The sequence below is a fragment of the Dysidea avara genome, chromosome 3, assembly GCF_963678975.1.
Source record: "Dysidea avara chromosome 3, odDysAvar1.4, whole genome shotgun sequence".
NCBI classification, from domain to species: domain Eukaryota; kingdom Metazoa; phylum Porifera; class Demospongiae; order Dictyoceratida; family Dysideidae; genus Dysidea; species Dysidea avara.
The window spans coordinates 29,847,585-29,869,139 of record NC_089274.1 but is presented as its reverse complement, the minus strand read 5'-3'; the positions used below and the strand labels follow the sequence as shown (position 1 = coordinate 29,869,139).

General features: G+C 37.1%; 1 protein-coding gene across 2 annotated transcripts in view; it reads left to right on the top strand.

Annotated features, from left to right (window-relative positions):
• The window catches only part of LOC136250644 (carboxylic acid reductase-like), a 36,725-nt gene extending 27,221 nt beyond the window's left edge, over positions 1-9,504 (top strand). The window contains exons 15-28 of one of the 2 annotated variants that reach the window (XM_066042869.1): positions 189-276; positions 330-421; positions 3,372-3,507; positions 3,575-3,628; positions 3,679-3,749; positions 4,977-5,137; positions 5,528-5,806; positions 5,898-6,002; positions 6,125-6,329; positions 6,484-6,585; positions 6,640-6,729; positions 6,786-6,891; positions 8,721-8,862; positions 9,063-9,504. In XM_066042869.1, coding sequence (XP_065898941.1) covers positions 189-276; positions 330-421; positions 3,372-3,507; positions 3,575-3,628; positions 3,679-3,749; positions 4,977-5,137; positions 5,528-5,806; positions 5,898-6,002; positions 6,125-6,329; positions 6,484-6,585; positions 6,640-6,729; positions 6,786-6,891; positions 8,721-8,862; positions 9,063-9,409 — 1,978 coding nt within the window. In that variant the 3' untranslated portion in view covers positions 9,410-9,504. The other variant, XM_066042870.1, reaches the window with a different exon arrangement.
• Positions 9,505-21,555: the final 12,051 nt, after the last annotated feature.

The following is a 21,555-nucleotide window of genomic DNA, read 5'->3' as shown; positions in this document are numbered from 1 at the left end:
ATTGGTTTCATATGTGTTATATGCATGAATACTTTGTCGCTACTAAAATTACTCACTTCAGTGGTGTAATGTAAGAAAATATATTATACAATCAGTTTTGTGTGTAATTAAAGCACACTAACTAGGTTACTTGTCATTAATTTTTAGTGTTATATGTGTATCATGGTACAGAGATTGTTATACTATAGGTTTCACACTGGGGATATTATTGAGATAGTTGGAGATAGGAGCTTTAAGATAATTGATAGGCTGAAGAATTTCTTTAAACTTTCTCAGGTTTGTGAGTTAGGATTGCACTATGAATATGTAAATACTTGTAATTGATACAGGGAGAATTTGTTTGTGCAGAGCAGCTAGAAAACATTTATTTGAGCAGTGTATTTGTGGACCAAGTGTATATCACTTGTGCTGATACCAATAAGTATGCAAATATTTCTATACTTACATACAATATCTCTTGTGTGTACTTAATTGCATGGTTACTTTTTTTACTTCTCTACATCACACGACCTGTCACACTACAGTTGGTACAGCAAGGGCGTTGGAACCGGGGGGGGGGGGGGGGGGGGGGGCCATGGCCCCCACACTATTTTCAAAAGCATGTTTTGGCCCCCCCACTTTTGGGGCCAACTAGCTCAGGTTGAAACAATCAGCCAAAGCTATATACACAGAAATACATACATCTATACGAGAAGCCATACAACACCACGTACCAGCACTGGCATCACCAGTCCCCCCCTCGAGTCCTCCACAACTGTCAAGCCATTCACTGTTACACCCAAAAGCGCCTATAATTTTATTTATGATTAGTCCTTGCACGTGACATCTGTTGTTCAAATATTTTTCCTGGAGCCTGTGCAGTGAGAAACTTAAATAGTGGAAAGAATGCCACATTGGTGGTATTATGATGGGAAAGGTTACGCTCGAATAGAAGGATAGCAGCAGATCAAAGAGGGCAGTCTCATTGTAGTGCGTGAATGTGCAGGAGTTGCTGACTTCTGAGTACTGACTATTGAATTTGGTGAAGAGTTGATTTATCAAGTAGTCTAAAATAGAGGCATGCTAGGATATGTAAATGAGAGTAGCCAGCCATGAACGCAGTAGTGGTGTGGGGTTCATGTGATCCTCACAGTCGGAACCTGCTACAGCAGATAACCCAGTTCCTTCAAGGTGTGATGTTTCGCTTAGCGGATAACACTGTTAATGTTATAATCCTTGTAGGGAGGTACTGTAAAATAAACATAAAGGAAAGACCTTTACATGACCATGATTTCTCACGTGATATATACATGCATCGAGCACGTGCAGTAGGTATAGCAGCCATTAGTAGAATAGGGAGTGAGCAGATAGCTGTGCATACATTGTAGTTGTAGGGTTATATTTATTAGCTAGTGATAACACTTCACAACACCTATATATAAACGCATGTATGAACTGAGCTACAGGAGCCCTATCAATGTGAGCCTGCATGGGTGTTAATCAGTTTATAGTTAGCTGATTTTGGATGCCTTTGCCCCCCCCCCCCCTCCCCCCACTCTAAAAGTCGTTCCTACGCCCTTGGGTACAGTATACAGTTGGTCCCCCCAAAATCAGTCCCCAAAAATCAGTCCCTCCAAGACCACTTACGGCTGCCATATATGGTCTCCCGGACCACTTGCAGTTCCACAACTGGTCCCCCCAGGCCAGTTACGGCACCATAGATAGCCCACATCTGCCATAGGTAGTCTGCCACCAGACAACATGAGTTACATCATTTTTAATAGTCCATTTCCACGCAAGCTAAAGTATTCATGGTATGGTAATGGATACTAATTTATTACACGTTGTGCAACATCTGGTGTCCTTTGGGAGGCCTTAAAATGTATTGAAACCTATGGGACTAAGACCTTTACACTTCATGGGAGCACAAACCATACCGTTTATTCTTATTATAAGAACGTACTTTTATAGCAGCCACTATACTACAGCAATGACTTAAAAATTGGAAAGATACGCTGTGTTGTGATTGAGAAATCAGCGATCTTTTGTCAAATGGTAGTGATATCTTAAGTTTTAAAGGCTGCATCTTTCCTAAAGCGATGCATTTTTACTGTTATAAGTATAGAGGATCGTTAGGCAACAAAACATGGCCTACTGTAACGGATGAAATAATCGCCTAGTATTGATAGAATCACAACGATGAAAGATCGCCTATTTCTTGTTATTGTCATTGTTATTGTTATTATCTACTTTACCAGTTAGGCATTGGAGGGTGTACACAGAAGGCAGAGCCTGTTCGAGGTGTTCTGTGATAAAATTTTGCATAGCGTTGTTCCCAGCCTTGTAGAAATGTAGTAACAAAGTTTATCTCACTAAGTAGACTTTCTACATGTAGATGCTGAAAACAAAGTCACTAGAGTCTTCTTCCATGCTAAAGTCGCTTCTTCCCACTTTACAACACAGTGAATCTTCACAAACTATATATCATCGTGATGCTAACAACCTGAAGATTACAATTTCGTTCTCATATTAAGAATAAATGGTACAGTTTAGGCTCCCGTGAAGATTTCTTACCTCATTCCCATAGGGTTCAATACATTTTAAAGGACACCGGATGTTGTGCAATCACAATTATTAACCACCACATTCTTTATCCCTTGTGTGAAAATGGGCTATTAGCAGAGTTTAAATCGGCCCCTCCGGACCTTTCAGTCATGAGTTTGCATTAGCAAGATTAAAACTGGTCAGTTTAATAGGAGTAGTAATAAAACACATTAATAGATCGAGATACTCTAATAGAACGTTCATGTAGAAGGTTCTAATAGAGCAGTCTATTCAGGGATGGCTAAAATCAATACCTTAATGCATATCGTGCAAAGCATGCCGATATTTAGGGGCATTCTCCACAGAAACATTGGAACTTGAGATCTGAAGTGGTACATACTACACATGTGTACTTGAATAGGCTAGCTATTTAACAGTGACACGTGCAATATCACAGTAAGATACTGTACAAGTAGATGAAGGCCTTCCCATATAATTTACAGACAGATTGCGTATAGGCAACTTTTATGTCCATTGAATGTTCTATTAGAGTAGTAACTACTCTATTAGATTATTAGAGATACATACCCTATGCATTCATGCTGAGTTTGTATCACTCAGTATTGTGTGAATGTATTGTTTGAATAGGTGGGGGACTATTTGTAGCAAAGGGGGACCAACTGCAACAATGTTATGTGGTCTGGACCATCTACAGCGTGACAGACCATACAGTGTATACTTATTGATAATCTGTACATGTTGTACTGAACATTTGTTTAATTGCTTAATATTCTTGTAATACTTACACTCTACAATTAAGTATCTGTATAATACATTCTTATTCATAGGTACCAACAGAGAGCTGTGTTTGCTGTTGTTGTCCCTCATATGAAATATTTGCGGGAATCTATTATCACTGAAGGTATAGGAGTGTCATCACTGGATGATTCTGCACTATGTTCCTCCAAAGCAGCAATCAATGTGGTTAGTATAATGTGTATACCTCATGTATTTTGCACCATGTGCTTATACCTGCATTATACACATTTAGGTACATCAAGATCTTGTCAGAGTTGGGATGGAAAAGAAACTGAGAGGTTTTGAGGTAGGTCTTTTATGGTTCATTTTGGTTGATAATGTACGGTATTTACACAGGTACCACATTCTGTTTTGCTTGACTCAGAGCCATTTACAGTACAAAATGGCTGTTTGACATCTTCAGAAAAGTGTGTGTGTGTGCGTGCGTGCGTGCGTGTGTGCATGTGTGTACGTGCATGTACTTGTGCACACACAATTGAGTGTGTGTGTGTGTGGTTAAACCTTTATATTTCTATGTGTGCATGTATTTGTCATCACTTTTAGTAGGGATCGCCCCAAACATTTTGCGCACTACCCAAAATTCTGCCTTTGAAAATCATCCTACAGACATCTTACATGACGAAAATCACCTTTACGGAACAGTACTAGTCCATATAATATATAATACAGTATTAAATCTAACAAAACACTTCAGGAGGCCGGATGTAGAATTTTTAAAAATCACCAAAACTCAAATTTTAGTGTCTCACTGCCTGACTGACCACAGTCGCAAGGCTAGAGGCCAAACAAAGCAGCGCACAGCCACCATTTTACGCCACTATAACAAACTTACCAGTGGGATGTACCTTTTGGGATTCCGACGAGTGTAGGCCCTCTGCACCTTGTCATTTCTTTTATCTTCAATGAGACTGCTTGTCTCAATGAAACCATTTCGAGGCATTAATTTTCCATATCAACACTTTTTTTCACCAGCATATTTAGATGCCACAGAGTTATGACAGAGCTGGATTTCAGAAGCACTTCAGTCCGGCACTACTATAGGAGGTGTACTACTATAGCTTGTAGATATCTGCAACTTCGTGATTGGGATCCCATTCGTGATAGGTTCACGACCACACCCATCAAATAAATATCTAAGTGGACTAATAGCGATAGAGTACAGAGACCATACCTCTTAACAATCTAGCTATTTACATAACAGTAAACAAGATGACCTCACTCCTTATTGGTCTAGCTAACTGCATACCCTTTGACTGAATCACGATACTCGTCATGTGTGATATTGTAATAAAGCAGTCACAAGTTACACTGTAGCTAGCTGTGCTACAACAAAAAACTAAACAAACTAGATTTTTAAAAAAAAATTGTTAGTGTAGAAATGAAGTAGGGATCTATGCAATAAAAAATACTGAAACAAGAGATGAATGATGGTATTACAGCATAGCTCAGTGGGAAAGTCCCTACTTTGGCACATTAGCTATAAACAATTATTTTGTTCAATGCCAAAGTAGGGACTTCCCACCGAGCTATGCTGTAATGCCATCATTCATCTCTTGTTTCGCTACTTTTTATTGCATAGATCCCTACTTCATTTTTAAATTAACAATATTTTTAAAATCCTATACTGTTCACAGAATTGCTAGAATTGCTCTGCAGAAGAGATACCAAGATAGAGTAAACCAGTGTGTTGCAGAATTGCCTGCACAAGACAGTTCATATGTTTCCCCTGCTATTCCAACAGTGATTGCTCAAATGCTTGGATTAAAGGTTGACTTAACATCTGCTACATTATCAGGTGCATAATATGTACATATTGTCTTGCTATCATGCTAAACAGTCACATTAACAAACATGAAAGTTTGGTATGACTAAAGTAGGGAAATTTACCAAACTTTATTCATCACTAAGGATTTGCCAAACTTAAGTCATACTATATAATAGCTTTTGTCATTTATCATGTAGTATACTGCTCTATTCAAAAAGGCTAACAGCAGAGTTACAACACTGCCAAAGTAGGGACTTCCTGTAATACTATAGTCTGCACTTCTATTTTCTCTGAATGTTTCCTAAATGTCAGTGTGTTGACCAGTTCAGCATATTAATCCTATTGGTTTTCACATTTTGTGGCTATTTTCTGTTAAACGTTTATATGCAAAATACATATTAGTGCTGTGATTCTGTTTAGATAAAAGTTTTTCGCAACATGGAGGGGACTCACTGACTGCTATGAGGTTCACTGCTGTGGTCAAAGATCTGTTCAATGTTGATGTTAATGTTGACACATTACTGTCATCCAAAGTGTCACTAGACCAGTTGACTAACATTATCGGTGGCCACACTAGTTCTGTAGTTGGTGATGATCAGAATGTGTTGGAGTTAATGAGACAGGACATGGACATTGAGTTCCCAACATTTGATATTGACTCCAAGTTGTCTTCTGATGTATCAAATGTGTTTTTGACAGGTAAGAGCATTTTTTGTACAGTGTACATGTGTAGATACAGTGCATAAAAAGAAATTAATTATTCACTTGATTTCAATATGAATTTTTCTAGGAGCAACAGGATTTTTGGGTTGCTTTTTGCTTTATCACTTATTGATTGATCCAACAACTTCAGGAGTGATATATTGTTTGGTGAGATGTAAACAAGAGAGTGAAGGTGTGTACTGTCAAATTGTTACATTTTCATTTTGTGTAGATTGTGCATACGCATGCACTTATTTGTTTTTCTGCTTAATTTTTACAGTGATACTGGTTGTATAATGACTTTTATTTCAACAGGAATGACCAGATTGAAGAAATGTTTTGAGGAGTATAATTTGCCACCTGATCAACTAGATAATAATGTCAAGATTGTCTCTGGTGATCTAGAAGAGGAGTGGTTTGGTATAGACCAGAAAGATTTCTGTAGTTTGGCTGACTCAGTGTCCTGTATATATCACGTTGGAGCTCGTGTTCATCACATCTTGGGTTATGGAGCACTGAGGTATGCATTTAGAAGGAATTTATTGTGTACAAATCTCTGTCAATGAAAAAATATGTTATTGACTTTTATAATTCAGCTGTTTTATACAGTACATGTATGTAAGGTTCATAGTGTGGTTTTAGATTTTATTTTGTGTTGGTATTTTCCACTATAGAAAATCCAATGTTATTGGAACTGTAAATGTACTGAAGCTAGCAGAAATTCACTGTAGACCAGTATACTATGTCTCATCTACAAATGTTGCAGATTACACAGGGTATGCAATTTATCTCCTAATAGTAGCTAACTATAATGGTGTATAACTACAAAGCAATGGACAATTTCCTATACCAGAAGTGCCTTGTGAAGCAGCATCATTGCCCCATTTGATTAAAGCTGGTGGATATGCACAAACTAAATGGTAATTTATTTTGTACATATAGAGTCCTGTGTGTATCATGAACATTTATGTATTAGGGTATCAGAGTATCTTGTCTGGCAGGCTGGTTTATGTGGTCTGCCAATTGTAATCTACAGACCTGGTATGATTAGCTGGAGCATAAGTACTGGAATGGGAAATAAGGTAGAGAATATTTACTTTACACCCTGGGAATTTATAAGGTGATTTTCACCTATTATAATAGTCTTCTGTTCATTGTTGTATGACTGTTGTGCCATGTAGTCTCAAAATACAAACGCACTATTTCACTCCCTGGTTGAGGAAGAACATGCTTCTTCTGCATTCCCTACTGCAGTTACACATGAGGGTATATTGCAGAAGAATTTGAAAGCATAGAAAACATTACAAAGTGAAATCATGTTAATCACATTCTTGTTATTCAAATGTGACAGGTGGTGGTTGTGGGGTTCAGACAACCAATTGTTTTCATCATTTGTCTATCTCACCAGGATAGACACTACATGTCTATGTGTAGCCTTGTAGGCTGTCCAACTTAATCTCATGAAACTGCTACCTTTGTACATGGTGTACACTGTGTAATAGGCTACCCGTATACATAAAGAATTTTGAGGTACATAATTTTTGTGGATAACAAATTTCAGGTTTGCGGTTTTATTTTCGAGAATCACTCATTTTTCACTCAGGTACATATTATATCAATCCTAATGACTGCAGACAACCAAACAATTGCAAAATACGTCCCTCAAAAAATTGTATGTATACAAACCTTTAAAGCATTGTTACAGTAGTTACTAATTTTCCTTCAGTAGGACTTCTGTCTTTTATACTCTATGACAAAGACATTACAATGCCCGTGACCTGTCACTAGTTCTCATGTGATCTCTACCTGCTAGGGAGCTAAAATAAAAGACAACCATATTCAGTGGAGCTTAGTAGGATTTAATGACTATATATCATTGTATGTATTCACCATGTTTCCATTATTTCAGTAGCAAATTCCATTTTAGATAAAGTGCATTAAAACATTTTGCAGGCTTGTGTTTTTTTAATCAAAGCAGATTACTACACAAGTTTAGTTCTCTAAGGAGAGGATTATTGCCAATTGCTAGCACCAAATCATTTACAACATCAACCAAGGTGTATTGTAGTAGTTGATGACATAATTTAAAGAACTCTAAATATTTGTCAGTTATACTTTTTATTTATTTATTTTTTATCTATTAAGGCTTTACAGCACAAGTGCTGAAGATAACTGGTCCTACAGCCTGTTTAAAGTAAAGTTGTTACATAAAGCTTAAGGTTTGAAAAGGTGGAGAAAGGAAGAAAAATCCTTGACTGGATTTTTGGAGTTTGTAGTCAATAACTTAATATTGCAAAGTCATTCTGCACACTTTCAGTACAAACCCAACCTTCTCTGTGGGTATTATATCAAACATAGTATAATCTCTGTACATACTGACATTCACTAAAATAATAATACGAACCAGTTTCAAATGGAGTGACATTTGCCCCTAATATCCTGTACCGGATCTGTCAACAGTAGGGAAATCATTCCTCTATATACTAGTGATTTAGGTATTATATATAGCAACATCTACAGTACAGTATGTACAAGTTGAGCTGAGCCCAGCTAAAAAAGTATAGTGGATGTTTTTCTCTAGAAATAACATTTCAGCCAGCCATATGAATGTAAATGTGTCAAGAGCAGACATGTGTGTTTTGGCTCCATTACAGCTTTGGGAAAGGGACTCAACAGATGATGCACTTTATGGCTTCTCCATAGGAAATGTGTTGTATAAATATACTGTCAGGCATTTGGACAATTAGTAAGTCAATCAGTATCATGTATTTTGAAATGTTTTTAGCAAGTCAATGAGCCAAATTTCAAGAGATTGTGTCTTGAGTTATAAGGGTTCAGCTCAACATATAATTATTTTACTTTAGTGATTTGTATTTGGTGTTTGTGTACTTTAAACCTACTGTTCTTTTAGAAAGATTGGTTTTATCGACTAATGGAGGGTATAATGGAATTAGGTTCAGCACCTAACCCTGTGGAAGCTACTATTTCACTAATACCAGTGGACTTTTTAGCTCAGAGTATTGTTAGAATATGTCAGGAGGTTGTAACAAAAGGTAATACAATAGTTATGGAATGTAAGCAGATGACAAAACAAAGCATGCCTATGTATTTGGATGAGTACTACTTCAGGCCTTTACTGTAGTTGTGGACACAGAAGTAATTTTTCTGTAAGACCTTTTTTGTACAAAGTAATTAGGAAGATTCTGTTTAGAGAAGTGTGTAAATGTGTGATGCTTTTCCTTCTCTTCTATAGGTGCTTGCGCAAAAATATTTAATTTTGAAAATCCTAACAAAATATCATTTGAAAACATGTTCTCTTGGATCAATGCTTATAGAGGCAAACAGAACAAGGATTTGTTAGAAATTACACCCTATGAAATGTGGTGGGATAAATTACAAAAAGAAGTCACTGAGTCTAAAGTTGATAAGAAGAGACGGGATAAGTTATCAGGTCTCCTGTTGTTCAGTGGGGGAGTGCCTAATGATAGGACATGTTATGTGGTGGAGAACAGTACAGTGTTTGGGCATGTAAAATATCCTGTGATAACAGAGAAGTCATTTGAGAAATTTATATTTAACATGAACTCAGATTGTAATTAAACATTAATTTTTTTTGACTATAATTCATCTTGCATAGTTTTTATGATTACAACATGAATATGAATTCTGTAGGTAACACTAAATTGTTATTTCCAGACAGTTTGATATTGCTGTTTAATTGTAGTTGCATGGGTAAAATTTTCACAATTATTTGTCACCAACCTAAATTTTGAGGGGGAAATTTTCAGTCACTATTTTCTCCTTGGCTTTGATTTTGAGGAGGAAAGTTTTACACATTATCCACACAACTAGATGTACCTGCACAAAATGCATGTTACTAAAATTCTAAAACCCATCTGTATAGCATTTTGTGGAGTATCTGAGCACTTCATCTGTATCAAGTCATATATAAAGTGGAAACTTTATTTTTATATATATACAAAGAAAATTGCAATTTGGATGTTCAATGCTACCTTGTCAACAAGAAAAGTTTTAATTGCAGTTATACTGTGGTAATGCTTGGTGGTTGACCAATTTCCAGCAAACTGCATGGGATCTGGAAGAACTTTCTATGGAATCTTATAATTCCTCCAAAAAATGAACCATTCTAACAGTGCATGTTGAAGGACTAGCTGAGGAGCCACATACTTAAATGTGACTGTGATCACTAATCTTGGTGATGTATATCCCACTTATTCCATATTAGCTACATCGACAAATCTGCACCAACAGTATGTACCAAAGTACTGTTATGTTATAAACACAAAATTAATGTTAGCAAAACAAAATACTACTAATATTTCTAATGTTGATCTAAACAAACTGTTGCTAAGCCTAACATGCCAATCTGTGTATCTAACACGCTTGTTTGATGCAATGGAAGTCTAATTGACTTTTGCCCTAACTGATATTGCTCCATCCAAAGTGAGTCGAGTCAGGATCAAAGTTATAGCAATAAAGGCACCCATCATCTCCTTGACCTCATCATGTAATGCAATATGGGTATACAGGGCTCCAATCATGACTATCAGTAACACATAAAGTGAATACAACTTTGCTCTTGGTGTTCCTGCTACCAGAAGTAAGGCACACACCACTTCTAATATTCCTACAGATACACGGTAGATATCAGGATCTGGTTTGATTCCCACACTAGCCAATGGAAACACGTTAGTAAATCTGGACTTGAATTGATATTTCTGTAAAAAAAATGGTTGTGTGATGATAGTTAACATCATACAGATACACATTTTTAAACCAGGTGTGTGTCCACAGCTGGCCAAAGGCCAGCTATGGGGATGTGCCTGGTTTACTGAAATTGTTTTCATAAAAGTGTATGTGTGTGTGTGTTGTGTGTCTATCGTGTTTTCTCATGCAAATTGTTTAGAGAAAGCCTTGAGGCTGCCTTCATTTTCATTCACGTAAGTACAGGTAATGTCCCCCTTTCAACTTGAAGGATATGCTATCTCCGGTAGTCTAAGAGGCCTTCAATGTTGTTTGAAGATGTTAAAAATTTATAAAACCAAAAAGGAAGGCCATTCATGAAGAGTCACCATGCCAGTATTTCAGACCACCGAGAAGAAACCACCACAGAGCAAAGTTTATGTGTGTGGAAGTTTAATAAAACTTAATATTAGCTTTCAATCCTGACATCCTGGCTGCTTTTTACCATTTAACAATTTTGCTCACGTAGGTGTGTACGGACAAACATAGGTAGGTAATAAAGTATTTTACTGTTTAAAGTGGTTTGTTACGCTTCATTAGCAGCACATAGCAACACAATTACAAAATAATTCATGAATTACGAAATATGCTAAATTACAGTGTTTACAAATCCAATTATTTAGCTGAATTAAATAATAGCAATGATATATTGTTGTATCTCTATAAGAAGTGTTATATCCCTACTGTGCTCAGCAGAAATATGACACTTCTGATTGTTTTACTGTGATTTAATATTGTGCACTATTCCAGTTTGTTTCAGTACTTTTTATCAATGTGCTATGGTATTATGGCCCCTACTCTAGTCAAAATTCTAAATTTTTTTTGTGTACTTGTTTATTACTTTAAAAAAATTTAAAAAAAAAACTATTATGACTGGTGAACCCAAGCATATTGTATCAACAGAAACATTGGCATGCCCTGCTACCAATTGTCGTCTGAAAAGTGAAGTATCCATTACGCTTCGTTGCCAGCTACTGTATGTTCAATCTTTTAAACAGCATTACGAATCAAAAACTGTGTTTGGCTGAAGCAACATGGAACAGTGAAAAAATCAAGCCCATAGCCTTAGCCATTATCAAGTTACACTTGTCTGAAGGCATCAGTCAGTCAGTTACTTAGTCAAACCGTACAAAATTCTGTTTAATAATTTTTTTCTTTTATAATTCTGTAGCAACTTGTTTCAGGTCGATCTGAAGGCTTGTTTGGACCTAACCTATAGTGCCTCATCATTGTCAGGGAAAAGTGAGGTTGGTTTTTGGATGATATTATTTCATGGGCCACGCCCAAACCTTTGTGGTCCCTACTACTATACAGAACGACACAGTACTATCATACTGTACAGTACCTTAACAATTGTGCTTTCAATGCAGCTGTAGTACTAGTACAGTACAGCTTATGCGATAATAACAGGCCCGAGGGCCCCTAGTGTTAAGTACATGTAAAGTACTTTAATGTAGCAATCTTGTTATTGGTGGGCCAACACGTAATGCACAGAAATACGCATCTACACACCTCCAAACGATTGTTTAGTGATCATTCAACATTAATTTTATCAATCAACCAGTCATACTTTAACAACTACTCAGCCTGGCTAAGAAGCTGTACTACTTAATCTCACAATATAATGCTGCGTGTTCATTATGACAAGTCAAACCATACTGTATTTTTGAATTGGTTGGGTATCAAAGCCAAGATTGATTTGATTTATAATTTAAACTCAAACCAGTAGGCATAGCCGTTCTTCCCTGGCTAAGCAAACTGCATTCCCATGATATTGTCCATGCCCAAGCAATATATTATGTGACTGGATCTGCAAAAACCCGACATAATGGTGCATTTTTCAAATTCTTTATTATTGAATATTTATAATCTACTTAGCCAAGTGTATGCTCTGGCCAAGTTTCAGCCTCATATGGCAACAACTTTTAGAGTTACAGCCCTACAAAGTAGCAACAACAGAAAGATCGATTTGTATCGCAAGTATTGGGAAAATAAATTACATGCGCTTACAAAAAACGCTGTAACTTACAAATACAATGCAGTACAGAGTTGCAACTTACACCATTGTGTTTGCCATGAATAAGGGAGTCCATTACTGGGTAAGTTTTTCTTCTATTACCATTCTTCACTGCATACAGAGACGAAATCAGTGAAGAAAAATCGATCGCATACGATCGTTTTTAATTTTTTATAATCGATTGTGGGAGTTGTACTTCGTGTCGTTAAATTCTCACCAAGAAGACTCGTTTATGCTGTTGTACCGTGGCTTGTCAACGGTACCAAAACAGGTTGTTCGTTATCTAAGAGAACTGCTTTTCTCTGTTTGGTTTTTACAGTGTAAATTCACACAGGGGGCACTATTTGAAGAATCAACGCTGGAACTATCACTTATGGCTGTCTCGAACCCCCCAAACGTTCGTAACCTCGTCACCCAAGTGAAGAATTACCAAACGAACCCACTGAAGAGGAAAAAGCCCAACGATACGCCAGATACCAGCCCCCAGGCAAGTGTTAACAATCTTGCCATCGCTGATGTTGCCGAAATAGACATTGAAGAGGACACTGAAGGTCGTAAGTATATAGAAGTTGTATGTGGTGGTAGAACTGGTAAACTAATCTTAAACAAGTTTCACAAACTAGAGGGGAACAAAGGGTATACAAAATGTATTGAATACAATGGTAAGATTATTCCCCTCAAGAATTTGAGGCCATAGCTGGAATGAAAGCCATGAAATCATCTTTAAAGCACAAGGTCAGCCACTTTCAACCTATCTTAACTCTGGAGCCTTGAAAGATAGTGATGAACAAGCACCAACAGTTTACAAGGACACTGGCTCAGTCAGTCAGTCTATGAACTCAGCTTTTAGGGAGCTTGAATCACGGCTGTTATCCTCACTCCAAGAGGTTATTATCTCATCTGTTGGATCCCTGAAAGCTTCTTTTGAGTCCGAGATCAGATCCCTCCACACGAAAGTCAGTGAGCTTACTGAAAGAATTCAACACCTAGAAGAAGACAAACTAAGCCACGACATCCCCACGTTAAGCATGGACACTCTCCAACCATCCATAGAAACAATGAATAACTCTACTGTCACATCCCTCTTGTCTGAAGAGAAGGAGAAAGAAAAGAGAAAGCTCAATTTGATACTACACTGGATTCCTGAAAGTGCTTCAGAAGATGCTGTGGAAAGGAGGGTACATGATACTAATCACGTTAAATCCATTCTTCAAGACTACCTTAAAATCGACGTCCAGGTGGACAGTTGCCTGTATAGGCAAAAAGGATTCTGAAAAGACGAGACTGCTGAAGGTTGATGTTCCATCGGAAAAGTTGAAAAAGCAGGTCTTGCGTAACAGTTCAAAGCTAAGAGATGATTCTAACCCTGACTGGGTCAAGAAAATATTTATTACATCTGACCTTACACCCAAGGAACAAGCAGAAAACAAGGTTTTAAGAGAGAAACTTGCAGAGCTTAATAAAACAGTCCCAAGATCATACCGTATAAAAACGGTCAAATTGTAAGGAGGGAGGGGGACCTCCCTCCCACTCAATTAAGAACTCTTCTATCTGTAATCCTAATAACGATGATTCAACTACTAATTGTAAACATTACTTTAATGATCATAAATCTTTCAAGATGATTTCAACTAACTTAAGAGGTTTGCGTTCCAAACAAGAGTCTTTTATATATATGATTAATGCAGAAACGCCACACTTTATAGCAGGTACTGAAACCTGGTTGAACTCTACTGTATACACCAGTGAAATTTTCCCCTCAAATTATCAAGTATTTCGTGCAGATTGAGAAGACGGGTATACAGGAGTATTTTTCGCTTGTCACAACACTATAAACTGTACCCAAATCCAAACCATAACAGATTGTGAAGCTGTAGCCTGTAAAATTAAGTTATCAGACAGTCGCATGTTAATAGTGTTAGTTATATACAGACCACCAAATAGAGATATACAGTATATGTAAAACGTTTGTAATCTAACTGAACGCTTGTGCTGTGAGTATGAGAATGCTGTAATGTGGATTACAGGTGATTTCAATTTTCCCAATATCAATTGGGACCTTAATTCTGTCGTATCCAATGCCTATCCATTAGAGTTATGCAATATGTTACTTGACACTTTTAGTATCTTTGGGTTAACACAGTTGATTCACCTACAAGGGGAAACAATATACTTGATTTATTTGTTACAAACAGACCCGGATTGATCCAGGAAGTTAAGGTTTCTCCTGGTATTAGCGACCACGAACTAATTGTTATTGAGTCCTTTCTTGTTGCAACCTTAACTGAATCCCAAACTCGCATGGTGTACTTATGGCATCAAGCTAATTGGCAAGGACTTAGTGAAAATCTTTCCCACTTCTCAAATAACTTTGTATCCAATTATTCTACTGTCACTCCAATCCAAGATTTATGGAATGCTTTTAAGCAGGAATGTCACAGCTGCTTGGAACTGATACCTCAAAGAAAACTCTCTAAATCTCCAAGACATCCCTGGATCAATAACCAAATAAAGCGCCTTTCCAACAAAAAGAAACGTTTGTATAATAAGGCTCGTATTTCCTTCCTTGAATCAGATTGGAAAGCTTATAGAGACCTGAAAAAACAAGTTCAGAGAGAATGTCGTAAAGCTCACAATGCCTATGTATCCAAATTAATTGACAGCAATGGCTCATCCAGTAACAAGCGTTTCTGGTCCTATATTAAGTCTAAGAGAAATGACCAGTGTGAGATTCCCTCACTTGAGAAAAAAAATCAGATTTATACTCAGAATGCCGACAAAGCTAACTTATTAAATGATCATTTTTCATCAGTTTTCACAAAATCCAATATTCCATCAGATCAAATCCCTTCACTTGAGAATAATCCTTATCCTGTAATTACTCCCCTTCTAATAGAGGAAAACAGTGTCAGACTTCTTTTACAAAATCTTGACTCCCATAAAGCACAGGGTCCAGATGGCATACCAGCTAGATTTCTTAAGGAAACCTCCAATCATATTGCTCCAGCATTAACTTTAATATTTAATGCTTCTATTCAACAGGGAAAGCTTCCAACAGATTGGAAAAAAGCCTTTGTGGTGCCAGTTTTCAAGAAGGGTTCACACACAGATCCCTCTAATTATAGGCCTATATCTTTAACCTGCATCTGCTGCAAAATATTTGAACATATAATAGTATCCTCAATTTCTCAGCACGCTAGCAATCACAACATAATTTGTAACGAACAACATGGCTTTCTTAAAAATCACTCATGTGAGACTCAACTACTCGAAACTGTTAATGACTTATCTGCATCTCTAAACTCAAACAATCAAATTGATCTTCTTTTATTAGACTTCTCGAAAGCTTTTGATAAAGTGTCTCATCCACATTTACCGCACAAACTGTCCTACTATGGAATTACAGGTCCTTTACTCAATTGGATAAGTGACTTTTTAAAAGATAGAGTGCAACAAGTATTATTACATAATGACAGAAGCCAGTTTTGTAATGTTTTATCAGGGGTGCCGCAAGGCTCAGTATTAGGTCCTTTGCTCTTCCTTCTTTATATAAATGATCTCCCTAGTAATGTTACCTCTAAAATCAGACTCTACGCAGATGATGTAATTTTGTATAGAGAGATTCATAGTGCAGAAGATATTATTAGACTACAGAAAGACTTGGACATCATTGCTCAGTGGGCCCACACGTGGCTAATGAAACTCAATTTGACGAAGTATGAACACATCACTATAACAAATAAGAAAAACCCTATAAATTCAATGTACAATATCAACAGTCATTTCCTCTCTAAGGTCAATTCTGCCAAATACTTAGGAGTCACCTTTACTCACAACTTGTCTTGGCATGATCACGTTGTTGCCATTTGTAATAAAGCAAACTCTACACGTGCATTTTTGCAAAGAAATCTAAGGCAATGCTCTCCTACTATTAAATCACTTGCTTACCTCACTTACGTACAACCAATTTTGGAGTATGCCTCTACTGTATGGTCCCCTTATGTCAGAACTGATATTGCAAGACTAGAAATGGTCCAACGTAAGGCTGCTCGTTTTGTCTTCAACAAATTCTCGGCATACTCCAGTGTGACCTCCACGTTGTCTCAATTAAACTGGCAATCACTTGAAGTAAGAAGAACTAATGCCATCATCACCATGTTTTACAAAGTTATCAACAACCTTATTTGTATTGACTTCTCACAAGATCTCCAACCAGTACTGTCATCTACCCGGGGCTATCTTAAAAGATTCATCAGTTTACCTGCTAGAGTTAACTCATATTATCATTCATTTCTCCCACATTCAATTTGACTTTGGAACTCACTACCTACTAACTTAACTAATGCACCTGACTTAAACACATTTTGTCACGCACTTCATCTTTATAGAGAACAGTTATTTTAAGTTTACATCTTTTCACATGCACACAACACTCAATTATGAGGTATGTGCATTAAACAAATTAAATTAAATTAAGTTTTGACGTGACGTAAACAAACGCCCATAACTTATGTATCCTTTAGTCTACTGCAACGAAACAAAGATTTTTGAACTCCTCTTGAGTAGGCGAATAAGATGATATCCAGGTTTTTATCATAGGACCCTTCCTTCACAAAGAACAAAGCGTTTAAAATTTTTACGAATTTTTTTTTTCGATTATGCAAATATTTTACCCATTGCAAATCAATGGCTTATACTGAAAGTTTAGGCTTGCACCATTATGTCAGGTTTTCGCAGATCCGGTCACATATGTTAGTTGAACCCTAAGCGGTGACTTTGAATGCCCACACTAAAGTGGTAAATATCAAGTTACATAAAGCTTTGTTTATTGCCTTGATAAATATTTAGTTTGAAAAATGATGTTTTAAGCCGAAATCAACTGTGGCACCATGCAAGTACAGCTACTTTTACAGGTGTGGTATTTAACCTACAGTAGGAAATACAGTACATCAGTTCCAACTGCAAGACCCTTTATTACCTCCATCTTTTGTTCTTTTACAGAACACACTATTGGCGACTACTAACATATTGCATCTTTATAAAACTTCGTGACAAACTCTTCCTAATTCTACAGTGTGTATGGTAACTCTAAAACAAAGATAAACATAAGTTAGAACAATGCCATGATTGATGTTAGGCCACATTTTCTGTTTCCTGTCCACCACCCGCATCTGGTTACTGTAAGCTCTAAATATTCCATTATTTCTGCATTCTGTACAGGCTCAGTAAAAGCCATCTTATAACAGTGTCAGTTCACATGTCAGCAATGCTATCAAGTCAACTTAAAAGGAAGGTGCAAGCATTAAGCATGCTTTTATGCAGCTTTTTATGGCCGTGCCAGACAAATAATGGCTTGAATGGCTGCCAATCTTATGACATAATGGAAATGGACCACCCGCCTGCTGCCTGAGTCCAGGATGGGAAACAGAGAGGAGTAGCCTTACCTGTTTTCACATTACAAATTTTGAATACTACATTTTCATCTTGATGTGAATTGAGACTGTACAAGCACGACCAGACTATACTGTATTATAAACCTCCAGCAAAATTTCTGCAAACTAATGATTCCTCAGTACGTATTACTATGGCAACATGACAAAACACTTTAGAATCCAGAGCACTGTTTACTCGAAAATATTCAGCCTGACTGATGTGATGAGCAGTGTTTATAATAACGAGCTGTATTGAAATTCAAATTCCGTTGGCATTATCTACCGTATAGCAGGTTATTTTCGAAACAGAAAATTTCGCACAAGAAACAAAATCTGAATTTCGAAGGATTTTAATTTTGAAGAGTGCATATTTCGAAGTCCGGATGGATTTCAAATAAACGGAAATTCATGTCACAAAATTGAAGATGCGTGAATGTTTGCCAAAAACTGATTTACTAATGGAATAATCCCCATCCTTGTGCACTGGAGAGAAGACTGAGGGAGTCTCGAGTGGAGTAAATTCACTGGCTCCATCGCGCTCGATCGTAGCTAGCTATCCACCATAGATTCTCAGTAGCATCAATTCCCATTCTGGATCACCTGTTTTCTGGTTATTGGCACAGTAATGATAGTTTATCCATTATCATCAGTAATACTGAGCTAAAACTCGAGGAATACGTACTAGTAATAGCATGGGTAGCAGTGAAATTTGGGATAAATATCACGAGTGTTGTATTGGAAATTTACCATTTCCAATACAACAAGAGTGGTATTTATCCCAAATTTCACTGCTACCCATGCTATTCCCAGTTAATACCATATACGCATGCTGTGCATTAGCATTGCTATGCAATTTGTCACTATGTACTAAACACACTAAACACGGGTCGACACTAATTGGCGCTACATTGCTAACATAAATTCTAGCCAATGAAATTACAATTACAACTTTTTCACTGCTGTCAGTGAAATACGGGATAAATTTCACTGCTACTATTGAGACTTTTGTATGGGCAGTGAAACAGGTATGGCATTAACAAACAAATCGCCAAAAGTTGAATCGTTCCTTTCACTTGTGGGAATTTATTTACAAAGAACAACCGGACGTGGGAATCTATTTTCGAACAGAAGGGCCTCTTCGAAATATCCAAAATAAAAACCTTTCGAAATTACCAGCTATACGGTATGCAGTATGTAACTCCAATTGTTTCGTACATTCTCTTCATTGCTTTATCATAAGCTAGCACTCAGTATTACACACCTCACACAAACAGTACACGACGAAACTGCACCACACAAGATAAGTAGTCACTCACCATTTCACCGTGGATTTCAGCGCTAGGGAACGGCATTAGCTTGGCTACACCGGAAAAGGTGAACAACGCGATTAACAGAAAAGTTGCAATGCTCCTTATCGTAGTTTTCATTCCCATTTTGACCTCGAGGTGCCCGATGACTGAGATCACGTGATCTAACAAATTTTCTTATTAGTGCTCTTTATTGTACCAGCATAGATTATACGATCTACTGTAACGAGAATGGCGGAGCTTTGTCCCAAGAAAGACTGAAGTATAGTATTCTAACCGTAAGTGCAATACGCACAGCAAGCATTTGAAATGAAGTGATCATATTAAATACATATCAGCAAAAGCCTCCCGTTTACTCAACTATAGTATGTTCACGTTGAGCTGAATCCTAAAAAACAGCTAAAAATTAAATGTGAATTTTTTTTTCTCAACAGAGTAAGGCTATACCTATTTGATCTTATGTTGCGCGGGCAAAATTATTTTAAATTTGGGTAGGTAGGTCGGTTTGAAAATGAAAATGATTAAACACAAGCATACAAAATACAAATAATGAATGTAGCTATAATAGTACATACAGTTTAAAACCTACGTTTCGTACTCTTCTAGTAGCATCAGATATCTCCAAAAGAGCTTTCCCATTGTATTCTACAATTGTAGAGCATTGGACGATCTTCAATGGTCCCTTTTGGACTATATCACGAGGGTGCTGATGATGTGTTGTCTTTAATTAAGTACACGTGATCCGCACACGTGATTTTCAAAATTATTTCATTTGAAGAAAAATGTAGTCGGTCGGGCCCGCGCAACATAAGATCAAATAGGTATGGCCTAACATTTCAGCCAACCAGATGATTAGTGGTAACAACAGAGGTGTCAACAACAGACACGTCCAGCGGGCGCTTATAATCTCCAATAGATAAGCCCGGGTCTGCGATGTACCAGACTACGATTTGGCTCCATTACAAGTTCGGGAAAGGGCTATAATGGACACTGTACTTATATGGCTTCCACACAGGAAATGTATTGTGAAAATTTTGATTGGCTGTAATTATTATGTCAAACATTTGATTTTAGCAGTACTACAAATGAGCCAAATTTCAAGATCGTGTATAATTGCATCCATGAGTTATTAAATGTTTTTGAGGATTCAGCTCAACGTGAACATACTATATTTGAGACGCACTCTTGTTGCAAGTCCATCTACTGTTAAAGCTGCTGCCTACAATTGCCTTGTTAGGCCCTTATTAGAATATACCGCACCTGTATAGTACCAGAGCCTCAATATCTGCTTCTCAGCAGATATTCTTTGGTTGAAGCTCTAAGGAATGGACTGTCAACCCGGACTGCTTTTAAATTTACTAAATCTGTTTTGTAATTAATTTTTGTGTGTGTAATTAATTTTTCTGTATGTGTGTGTGTGTGTAAATAGTCTTTCTTTTCCTTGCCATGCCTGCGTGCTGACCCAATTACCGGTCAGTTGTGCAGTTGCATGTTGTCCGAGGATCCACTTGCTTTTATTTTGTACTAGCATTGGTACCTGCCCTATGTGCAGGACCATCTCCACATTAAACATTTTAATGCCACGAAGAGGGACTAAGCATTAAACACCAGCACTGCTAATGTAGCTATGTAGGGTACATGGTGATGTCACATTTTTTAAAGAGCATGAGGTGGTACATGGTGATGTCACATTTTTTAAAGAGCATGAGGTTTTCTTATGTCATTAATGATGCAAAACACTAAAGTTTATTGTTTGTGGTATTGACAGGAATGTAGTTTAATTATTCGGTGCATCTTCCCTACCAGTGACTTCAACGTGCTGTATAGAACAAACGAAACCTTTGCTGTTTTACATGAGAACTAATGCAACAATAATTAATATATTGGGAACCAAGCATAAATATTAGTGTCCTATATTTGCTGTGTAGCATGTATGTCGATAGTGCTTTAAAGTACATGATCCTTATGCAGTACATAATAATTTATAGTGAAGCATGCATGCAAGGCTAGCTAATTAGTTAAACTGCATGCGAGCTAAGGCAATTGTATACAGTATACCCTACATTACATACAGGTTGTGTACACACGGTACAGTTTCAGTTTCTGCATTTTGATGTTTACCTTACCGACTGTCACAAAGAGAAATGAACTTGAGCATAATTTAAAGTCAACACAATTTGCAGTTATAGTTACTGCATGGCAAGCAAAAGTTCAGAACTTGTCCTA